Source organism: Phyllostomus hastatus, unplaced genomic scaffold (assembly GCF_019186645.2).
Source record: "Phyllostomus hastatus isolate PE091 unplaced genomic scaffold, TTU_PhHast_1.1 phas_contig_495, whole genome shotgun sequence".
Classification (NCBI taxonomy): domain Eukaryota; kingdom Metazoa; phylum Chordata; class Mammalia; order Chiroptera; family Phyllostomidae; genus Phyllostomus; species Phyllostomus hastatus.
This window is the reverse complement of record NW_025333895.1, coordinates 1,935,533-1,946,459: the sequence shown is the minus strand read 5'-3', so window position 1 is coordinate 1,946,459 and position 10,927 is coordinate 1,935,533. Positions and strand designations below refer to the sequence as shown.

General features: G+C 58.7%; 1 protein-coding gene across 1 annotated transcript in view; it reads right to left on the bottom strand.

Annotated features, from left to right (window-relative positions):
• OLFML2A (olfactomedin like 2A) overlaps window positions 1-10,927 on the bottom strand; it is a 28,218-nt gene continuing 17,291 nt past the window's right edge. The window contains exons 5-8 of the mRNA XM_045846452.1: window positions 8,865-9,111; window positions 6,460-6,678; window positions 4,972-5,157; window positions 1-3,611 (exon numbers count right to left, since the gene is read on the bottom strand). Of these exons, the coding sequence (XP_045702408.1) occupies window positions 3,007-3,611; window positions 4,972-5,157; window positions 6,460-6,678; window positions 8,865-9,111 (1,257 nt within the window). The 3' untranslated portion in view covers window positions 1-3,006. The remainder of the gene's footprint in view (window positions 3,612-4,971; window positions 5,158-6,459; window positions 6,679-8,864; window positions 9,112-10,927) is intronic.

The window sequence follows — 10,927 nt, the reverse complement described above, 5'->3', positions numbered from 1 at the left end:
TTGTGATCATGTATTTATTTAGGTATATGCCACCTTGTTGCAAAAAAGATATTGTGGCAACTTACACAAACAGATACAATAGAATAAAAACAAAGAGGTTAGAGTCAAGGTAAAAGCAGGAGGCTAGAATGAAGCCAGAGTCCAGTGGGAGACTCAGTACAATTGTTCAAAATAATATCAAATTTGACCTTGAGCTTCCCAGTGGCCAAAACGAAACAAAAAACATGACAGCTTACAAGATCCCTAACAATGAACAGTTAGTTTGGGGCTTCGGTATAAATGCAATTGACCCAGAGATTGCTTTTCTGTTAATTTGTTCCAAATGTGATGGGAGGCAGTTACTCCTCGGCTTGGCATTCGAGGCTGTTTACCAGCTGACCCAAACCTCTTTCCTGGGTCACACGTGGATGTAGTTTGCGGTCTGGCCACGCTGAATAAAAGCCAAGGCCGCCATTTGGAGCTGCTATTACAGAGGCACACGGGCGGCAAAGAAAAGGTGCCGACCAGCCCTGGAAAGCCAACTCTGCCGCAGACTCAGCTGCTCTGTGAAGGGACTTGGGTGAGTCCCTCCACCTCAGTGTCTTCATCTGTGAAATGGACACATTCGGAGTGCACACCTTCTGTTGCTATGGAAATGTAAGCACGTGGCGTGCTCGGCACCCACTGCTGATGTTCGGACGATGAAGGTGGTCGGTCCCGTTACCTGACTTTGGAAGCTAGCCCTCCACCTAACCACCCACATGACGAGTGACTCAGCTTCTCCGGGCTGCAGTTTGACCACCTGTAAAACGAGGACTGTCCCTGCTGCTACCGCATAGCCCACGTGCCGGGGCCCGAGGGGCTGAGTGCCGTTCGGAGGGTGCCGCCAGAACCATCTCCCCAGACAACAACGTTGCTTTTGCACTTTCACTTTGCAAAACTGGTCCATTCTCCCTTTCCCTTTTCTCGATTAGTGGAGAGAGAGGAGCACGAACACTGCTCACATGGTTGGGCTGTGATATCATAAAAGACACAGTCTTATAAAACCCACACCCAAAGCCAGAGGAAACGCAGCCCCCTGAAGAGCCTGCGCCCGGAGCGGGGACGGGTGGGCAGGGGAGGCTGGGTGCGTCCCCCGCCGTGAGTCAGGCCTTGCTCCACTGGGCGACGTCATCCTCCCTTATTTCAGGGGTGGGTTACCGCTTCGACAAAACGACGTCACCTGGCAATGCCTGACGATACAAGATCACCCGATGGTACAAAGAAATGTGTTCTGCACAGAATGCATTTCCTTGAACTCCTAGGTACGCAGCTAGATCTCCCACCATGGCAACCGGTGCTCGGGCGTACGTGCATCCAGCGCTGGCGTGGGGCCAGAGCGAGGGGAGCGGGGTCTGGGTGGTGTGCAGGGGTCAGAAGGAAATGCCCTTCAGAGCTGTGGGGTGGCTTGGGTGTTGGGTAGGCCCTTGCCCTCTCAGGCAGAACTGCCTCTAGGCGAGGGGAGTAAGGGATGGAGACAAAGACCTTCTGGAAGGAATTGGCTGTATCCTGTTCCCAGTGGGGCTCCGAGCCACTCTCCAAACGTCTCTGGGCCTATTTCTTCTTCGGTGAAAGAGGGAGCTGTTTCTTCCCAGCTCTAACAGTACTGCCCGAAGCAGGTGAGGGGCAGGCCTGCGGGTCTGGCTGCCTGGGTCTGAGGCTCAGGGAGCTGCCAGCAGCGCTGTGTGGGGGGCCCATCAGTGCAGCCTCAGCCCCAGGCACTGTGCTCGGGGCCGCCCTGGCACCAGTATCCCTGAAGCCAGGAGGAGGGCTCTGGCCGTTCCCTGTGACCAGAAGGTCCAATGCCTCTCCTGGACCCGATTGCTTGGATCTCAGCATCCCCCAGGCCCCCCTGTTGCCGGCCACTCCACCTAATGCCCAGGTCAGGACTGACAAGGAAGAGGGAAGCTGTTTCATTCCTGCCCCACCCTGGCCTCAGGCCTAGGGTCTTGCTCACGGCAGACCTGGAGGAATCCCTGAGTACACACAGGTTGTGGGTTGAGAGGACCAGAGAGAAAGGTCAAGGTAGACCCCAGGCCCAAAGGCTCTGGGAGGGGACGGGGAGCGGTCTCATGGTCTGGGTATGTGGCCAAAGGCAGCACTCCTGGGTGGAGAGGGAGCCTTGGGGCCTGGCCCAGCTCCCCACCCGGGTAGTGTCGTGGCTGGCAGGCAGCTGCCTGCAGCCTTCTCAGCTGCTGCGGCAGAAACAAGTGACGGCACTGACAAGGAAGAGAAAATCGCAATGAGTGCAGAGGGAGGGGCTCTTGGATCGGGGGCTGGGTTTTTTTTTCTTGGGGTGTGGTTTCTACTTGGTGGCTGGGTGACCATGGAGGTTTGGAATGTGGTTGGACAGCGGGTGGGGAAGCAGGGAGGGCTGGCCAAAGGCAAGGAGCAGGGACATTAGCCAAGGGGCCCGAAGCCCAGGGCCACCAACAGCTCAGCATGAACGGGGCCCGAGGTGGCACCCAGAGCCTGGCCTCCACCTGACATCAGTCCCTTCCTCGGTTCTGAAGGCCTCTGATTTCCAGAAGCCCTGGGGAAGGAGACAGAGTTGCCAGAACAAGACAGATTAGGGGGGAGTGGGGTATGCGTAGGGGACAGCACGGTCAAGTCTGTCTGTAAAGTGGGGCTGTGGTGGCAGCATGCTGCCTGATCCAAACCGAGGCTATTCAAGCAACGGACCTTGTCTCTCTGAGCCTCAGTGTTCTCACCTGTTAAATGGGCTTAACTGTCTCTGCCTCCAAGCATGCTGTCGGGAGGACACAGCGGGTCAGTGCATGTGACGCTCTCGGCGCAGTGCTCTGCAAGTGGCGGCACCGATGGTTCCACCCGGTGCTCGGGAAGCTTTGGCCGGCTGCCTCACGTGCCATAGCACCTAGCCCCCGGCCTGGTCCCCAACTAGTATTTGCTGACGGAGTCCCTTGCGGGAGTCGCTATGGTGAGCCCCTGTGTCCACTGCCCATCCTCTCCTGCGAGCGCCGGCCCCACTCAGACCACGAAGTGGAGCGTGTAGGTGAGCTGGTGGCCGTTGTCCCAGGCGTACAGCACGCGCTCCTTGGGGTTGTAGTCGACCTGGGTGGTGTAGGCGTGCTCATTGAGGAAGGGCAGCTGCGGGCGGGCGTCGGTGCCCGTGTGCGTGTCGAAGGCGTAGGCCACCTGGCCGTCCCGCTGGTTGTACGTGTCCACGGCATACAGGATGCCGCACACCAGGAAGCAGTTCCCGTAGGAGTTCCGTCGCAGCCGCGTCTTCCACGTGGTCTCGCGGTGCACGGAGAGGTCGCCGGGGTCCAGGCGGCTCAGCACGATCACCTCGGGCTGCGCCCCGTCGCTGTCATCCACCGCGGGGTAGATGACCCACAGGCCGCTCTCGTCCACGGCGAAGTCGATGTCCGAGTGGCCGCGCCACTTCCAGGGCGTGGTGTCCTCATACACGGCGTCGGGCAGCATCGCCCAGGAGGCCACGAAGCGCTGGTGCAGGTCATACTTGATGATGTTCTTGGTGAAGGCGCGGTTGTAGTAGAAGGCGCCCTGGTACACCACGTGGCCCGTGCCGATCCAGTTGTAGGGCAGCTTGTACATGTTACTCCAGCGGCCTGCGTGCATAGGGCGGCTGGTCACACCAAGGCCTCTGGTGACCCTCAGCCCACCCAGGGACATGGAGGCTGCCCAGGGCTCTGGAGTGGCTCAGCAAGCCAGATTCTGAGTGTTCTGTGAGTCTGGGGCTGGGCCAGACATCTTATCCCGGCCGCCAGTGAAGGAAGGACTTCCAGTAACCCATCTGCTGGGGAGGAAACAGGCTCAGGGAGTTCAGGGTCACCAGTGATGGAGTGGCACAGCCAGGACGCAGAAACCAGCTGACGCCAGCCCCTATTCCTTCTGTCTGGACTGCCATTCCCTGTCCTGTTGGTCTGGGGAATGCCTCCTTATCTTTCAGAGCCCTGGGCCAATGTTACCTCCTCCAGGAAGCCCTCTTTGATCTCCCCACCTTGAGTGAGGGCCTCTGCTCTGGCTTCCCATAACCCTCTGTCTTGGTACCTTTCCCTGGCTTTTCCAGCGCCAGCCTATGCGCCCCTTGAGGCAGGGGCCGGGTCAGTTGGATCTGGCGGAGGAAGGACTTCAGCTGTTCGGGATCAATACCCTGTGACACCACAGCTCAGGGGGAGTCCAAACTCTTTCATGTGGCACATAAGGCTTGCCTCAGCCTCCTCTCCCACTGTACCCTCCCCCCTCCTGTGCCACCGCAAGTCCTCTCATTGCCAACCCTTGGCACGCACTGGGCCTTCTGCCTGGAACACATTTTCCTCTCCCTCCTGCTCTTCCTCCAGGGCTCAGCTCAGCGTCACCTCCTCTGGGAAGTCTTCCCTGATCTCCAGACTGGCCTCTCATGGCCCCCTGAGTTCTCCCTCTAACACTCTGGTCAAATCGCTGCTTTGCGTCTCTGCCTCCCACACAAGACTGTGCATTTCTGGAGCGTGGGTCCTGCCTCAATGACCCCTTCCCCCACCATGCCCCAGATCTGATAACCAAACTTCTGTCCTTCCCTGCCGAGACCTGCAGCTCCTCTAAGGCCTGGGGCCCCACTCAGCTCTAAGGCAGGGCGATAACCCCTACCTCCCGCAGTTATAAAGATAACACAGCTGACTCACACAGGTGATCAGCACAGAATAAGCACTAGTGGAAACCAGAAGGATTATTTCCCTTGGCAGTAAGTTACACCCCTGAGGGCAGGGCCATGTCTATCTCATTTGCTGGGGCATTCCAACCCCTGACACAGTGCTAGCAAATTCGGGGTGCCCCAGATGCCCCTTCCCGGGCTGGCCGGCCATTCGGAGCTAGGCCAGGCTGGGGAAGTCTGGATCACAGGAAACTACAAGGCGAGGGGGCCGAGTCTCCACGGGGGCCTCCCCCCAGACCACCCACCCCCACCCCATCCCCACCTCCAGGGTCCCCGACCTTGCTTGAAGTTTTCCAGGTTGCGGAACTCCACCAGGCTGTTTCCGTAGTAGTAGTTGGTGACGTAGATCCTGTCGTCCTGCACAGCGGGGTCCTTCATCCAGGCTCCCTCGTTGCGCCCGTAGCTGTGGTGCCTCACCGGGGGGTCCACGGACCGGAGGGTACCCTCGCAGCCGGCCTCTCTGCCTGTGGGGAGCGAGGGGTGCGGGGGCTGGCACTCAGACGCACGCCGCCCCCCCGCCCCCGCCCCAGTCAGAGCCACAGTCCTGGGCGCGCTCTCGGGGTCTAGCTTAAATCCCTCCTGACCTTTTGTTCAAAGCCTTTCATGTTTTCTTTCTCTTTTTTAAGATTTTATTTATTTATTTATTTATTAGAGAGGGGAAGGGAGGGAGAAAGAGAGAGAGAGTAACATCAATGTGTGGTTGCTTCTCATGCGTCCCCTAGTGGGGACCTGGCCTGCAACCCAGGCATGTGCCCTGACTGGGAATCAAACCTGCAATGCTTTGGTTCACAGCCTGCGCTCAATCCACTGAGCTATTCCAGCCAGGGCTGGTGTTTTCTTCCCTCACGATCAAAGCAATGTCTGAACATTGCAAAAAGGCGGAACGTTCAGAAAAGGAGAAAATAAAACTCATTTGAAATCCTACTATCTAAAGAAATTTTCTAACGTGTTGTATTTCCTTTCTTCTCTTCACACGTCTAGTCGTGCAGACGTACTTTCAAACCTACGGTCCTTCTGAACACAGTTTCATGGGCCCGGTCTATTTTTTTTTTTCCTTCCCTCCACTGAGCAATTTGTCCCATCGTTAACTGGCCTTTCAGTGACGTGATTTTAGGGTTCTCCAGGCCGCCAGACAGCCGTGCCCTCGAAGTTCCTAAGCCAGACCCCTCCGTGTCAGACCCTTAGCTTCTGTCCTGTTTCCCGGCATTAGGAACAGGCTGCGGGGAAACCAGTTAAGCTGCAGCTGCTGCCCAAGTGGCTGACAGACCCTTAGGGAAGATCCCTAAACACGGAGCGCCCTTGGACCCAGCGTGGCTCCCGGCCCCAGCAGCCAGGATGCCCTTCAGAAGGCGCGGCGTGGTGATTTCATGAGGAGGACTTCTACCAAAAGGCACAAGCCAAAATCGACAAATGTTGACCTAAAAACAGAGCCAAACACTGGACAGACGAGAGAAAGATGTGAAGATAGTAGCTGTTGGATTTGATGATGGGATTCTAGGGGACTTTTACAAAAGAACTTGTTGAAAACGCTACTGGTTTCACTGGAAATGTTGTCAGGCTTTTTCTGTCAAGGATCAGATAGTAAACATGTTAGGCTTCCCAGACCACATACTTTGGCCCCATCTTCTCTCTCTCTCTCTCTCTTTTTTTTTTTTTTTACAACCCTTTAAACATGTACCAATAGCTCCAAGGCTTGCAAACACGGGCTGCAGGCTGGCTCTGGCCCGTGGCAGGGGAGGAGCCTGCCGACCTAGAGGCTTACTCACCTTGGCTGGGGACTGAAGGGTGGGAAGGTGGCTCAGTGGGCAGGGGACTGGTGGCGGGGGTGGGGGTGATGGCTGGGTTCGAAGAGGGAGTGTCAGGGGCCAAGTCCGTTCCCTCGGAGGCCTTGGGCCCAGCCTTCTCAGAGTTGGGCTCGGGTGGCCTGCCCTCCAGCCTGGGCGACAGCTGTTCCAGCCAGGAAGTGCCCCTGAGGAGGGCGTTGTCTGCGGAGAGAAGACCCTGAGCTCACATCCTCGCTGCACCTGCTGCTCCCTGGGGTCCTCCCCAGGCCAGTGGGCTCCCTGATCTGGGGCCCTGGGAAGTGGACAGGGGAGGCCCTGGGGAGCGAACGGCCTGGGAAAGTGGGCTTTGTGGTCTGCAGGCCTGCTTCGAGCCCCCCGGCCAAGTGGCTTTCCCTTCGGTGGGATGAGAGTCGCGAGGCCCACCGCGTTAGGCTGTTGTTGATTAGAGAAAAATTCACACAAAACACTCGCACCGATTCTGCTGAATGCAAGACCCCTTTCCTTTCTGTCAAACTCCTTGGACCGATTCTCTCACTTCCTAGGCTCAGTTCCAGGAGGCAGAGAGCCATCCCCAGACCTCCTCCCAGCCCTGCCCCCTGGAGCCCACCCCCTGCTTTCTCTTACCCAGTATTCCACCCTGCAAGCAAGTAGGGGCAGGTGCGCCCAACTTCCTGTCAGCTTCCGGAACCCAGGTCTCTGTCTCGGTCCGTCCCCTCACTTATTTCCTGTCTCCTGTCTCTCTCGGCACCCCTCTCCCCATTTTCTCTCTCCCCTGCCGGCATGGGCTTTGCTCACAGGAGGACTTTTTTGAATGCATGGGACCTGGTTGGGAGCCATCTGGGTGGTCCCTGACCCACACACTTCCCTGGCTGGGCTGGGTGGGGTCTGGGTAGGGGGAGCAGGAAGACTCAGTGCCACACAGCAGGGGACAAAGACTCCTCAGCTCTGGGGACAGAGCTGTGAAGGCGTCTAAGGCAGGCTCTGCAGCCTGCTGACCCGGGTTCCAGTCCCAACAACTCGCTGTGAGACCTGGAGCCAGTGACTTCACCTCTCTGAGCCTGGTTCCTCCCCTGGGTCAAGGGCAACACAGGGTGAAAGAACTCAGAAAACCGTGATGCCAGGGCCAAAGGAAAGGCGCCAAGGTTACTGCGACGGAGTGGCCCCCAGCAGGTGCCCGGAGGTCCCTGACTCTAGGACAGTGACCTGATTCCTTCCTGTACTCTCCAGGCTGGGCTTCCTCTTTGCACAAAGGTTTAGCCGCGTCCCACTGCAGGGCAGCCTCTGGAGTCTGTTGGGAACGGGCCATACCTCTGGTCAGTGGGACCTCTGGGGGGCCTGGCTTCGGCAGCCTGCCAGGGCAGGGGGCTTGTTCCCACGGGCTGTGCTGGCAGCGTCAGATGCCTGCAGCTGTTCTTGGGCAGTGTCCCAGCCTGGGGTCAGAGGCCAGGCTGAGCTGGCAGGACGCAGGGCCAGCAGCTGGCACCAGGCGCTGAGGGAACAGGCCCCTGAGCCCTGAGAGACCAAGAACTGAGGGGACTCTCGAAGCAGATGGGCTCCTCACAGTTCCACCTCCCAGCGCTCTTGGACATGGGCTGGGCAGGGGGCCTCACGGGAGGAGGTGGTCAGCAGGGCCCAGGAAGGGGGAGCAGGCTTGGGACACTTCTCAGGGACATCCGAGGAGAGCAGGCATCTGGTGGGGGGGGGGGTAGTTCTCAGAGGAGAGTGAGGAGCCACGCTAGTGGGGATGGCCTGCAATTTGGGTGCTCTTGGGACTCTTGTCCCTTGTTTCTCAGTGGGTCACTGTCATCATCCTTCACCGTGGTCTGGCGAGATGCTGCAGGGAAAGTATAGGCACCTGTGGGAGCTCCTCTGGGGGGATAAGAAGCGGGAGCAGGTGCTGGGGAGGCCGTCCGTTCCAAGGCCAGTCTGGAAACAGGCGGTGCCCCAAAGGGCCTACGTCACTCTTCAGAGACTGGGCCAGGCTGCGGCCCCTGCACCCTCCCGCCCCAGACTGGCAGCTGTCTGGTCGTGGGCACGGTTTTTCCCACTAGACTGTGGGTTCCATATTAGGCAGAATCTCTGGGCGACACGGCAAGTACACAGTAGACCTTCAGCAAATCTCTGAGTGGAGGAGGAAAAGTCCAGTGAGGGTAGAGATGGCTGTGAATACTGGGAAGGAATTGAGTGGCCCCTGTGTTGGTCACATCATTCTGTCCCCAAGGGAACAGTATGCCATTGTGTAACCAATGCACGAACAAATAGGTAAGCAGTGGAGTTGAAACCCTGGGCTGAGGAGAATACCCTGGAGCCCTGTGCGAGATCCTTGGGGTGTGGCCGTCCACCCGCAAGCCCCCACTCCCCAAGGTTCCAGTGCCCCTCCAACTCACCAGCCTCGGTCACCTCCTTGCTGCCCGCCTTGTAGTAGGTGATGCCTCGGATCACCGCCTGCTGCTGGCCCAGGGCCCGGGGCTTGCCTGTGGGCTGGGGGAATCGGCCCTGGCCGCCCTCTTTCCGCAGCTTCTCCACCTTCAGCAGCTTCTCCTTAGGAGGTTTTGGGAGGGCCCTGTCTACATAGCTCTTCTGTACGCCGCTGCCATATTTGTTGCTGTCCTTGACTTTCCCTCCAGCCGTGTCCTGGAAGAGAAGGGATGTGCCAGAGTTGGGGGCTGGTAGAAGGGATGTTGTGGGGGGGTGTCACGGAGGCTCCGCAGGTGGGGGCTGGAGTGGCCACGCTGCCCTAGGCCGTACATCCCGGATGGTCGTCAGGTCACAGCTTTCCTCCCATAGTGGGTGCATCCATGACTGGGGCGTGCCTCAATTTCCCTACTCAGCTCTCTCGATCCCCTGTAGGCTTGAAGACCAGCCTGACTGGATGGATTCCTATCCTATTTCCTAACTCCTGTCATTCCCCTAACGGGGCTGCCCACAGTGGTCAGCTCCCTGGGGAGGGAGCCAGCCAGCAGGTCTGCTTCTCCAATGCTGGCTCTCTCACTCATCAGCCTCTGTTCACGGACGGAGGGAGGTTCTCAGGCCCCTGGGGGCGGGGTGACCAGCCCATCCCAGTGTGGCTGGACCGTCCCCAGTTCGAGGTCTGAAAGCCCTGCATTCTGGGAAACCCCTCAGGCCTGGGACGGCTGGTCGCCAGGGCATTGCCCTTAGAGCATGCAGTTTCTAACGTTTTGTGAATTTTGCTGTTTTCGTTTCCTTTTAAATGTCCTTGCTGCTGGCTTGGCACGAGAACACAGGGCCCGTGACTCCGACCATTGTTAGGCAGAGTCTTCAGGAGATACGGTGAGAGCGGTATCTGGGCCTCTGCATGACTCGCCCGCCTGTGGAACTGGCTGCCGCCCGAGCAGGAAGCCAGCTCTGGGCCAAGGCTCCAGGCTTCCTCCAGGCACCGCCGGCAGGCTGGGGGCTGGCGACAAAGCGCGCTGGCTCCGTGGCCAATGACACAGGCGCGCGGCTCCGCAGGCACACGCAACCCCTTCAGGTCCCAGCGCAGACACCCTCTGCCCCTGTGACCTCACTCCATGTTTCCTCATCTGCCAAACGGGCGAGGATCACCCTCCTCGCAGGTGGTCACGGGAGAAACCGAGAACAAGTCTGCGAGGACGCAGAGTTCTACAACATCAGCTCCCTCCATCCCCCACTTGCCCGAAACAAGGACGCCAAGGGCGGTGCGGGTACGGTCCGCGCATGCGCAGGTGACCGGCTGAAGGGCCATGAGTGGAGCCAAGATACAGTCTTACTCCACTCGCCAAGCCCTACGCTCTGATGCGTGTCCATCATAGGAAGGTGCCTTTGTACAATCTGTGCACTCAAAGGGGCTCCTCTTTCTAATTTATCTTCCCTGAGGAAGAGCTTTTTCTGCACTTTGCCTGCCTTTGGAGGGCCTTTGTCAAATTTGCACAAAGGTGTGTTATTTGTCAAGGGTGGCTTTCCTGGTGACAAAACCTCTGCTCACTCTGAGCTCTGAGCTTGAACATGGAACGTCTAAGGGTTTGCTGCAGGAGTCCTTCAGCCCAGGCTGGCTGGAGGACGTGGTGTTCGCGTGCAGGGATCCCTGAGGCGTTGTCTGACGGACCCTGAGCAGGCCTGACCCAGCCAGCGGCCCGGCAACAGCAGGGGAGGCTGGACGTGCTTTGCTGCAGCAGACCTGGCCCCTGGGGCCAGGCGGGGAGGGTCATCTCTATGCCCTTGTCCCCACTGGTTTGTCCCCACTGGTTTGGAAATGGGAATGAGGACTCTGCCAAACGCCTGGCTCAGGGAACGGACCACTTGGCTGGATCCCCACGTCTGCTCCCAGCTCGCTGTGCCGATTGTGCTCACGGAACAGCAGGCCCCGCTTGCACCCCGCCCTGCCGTGGACGCTTCGGTGGTGCACACACCCCCTTGCTCCGCCCAGTCCCAGGGAGGACCTGGCTCACGGTGCCCCGAAGCCCAGCCGTAA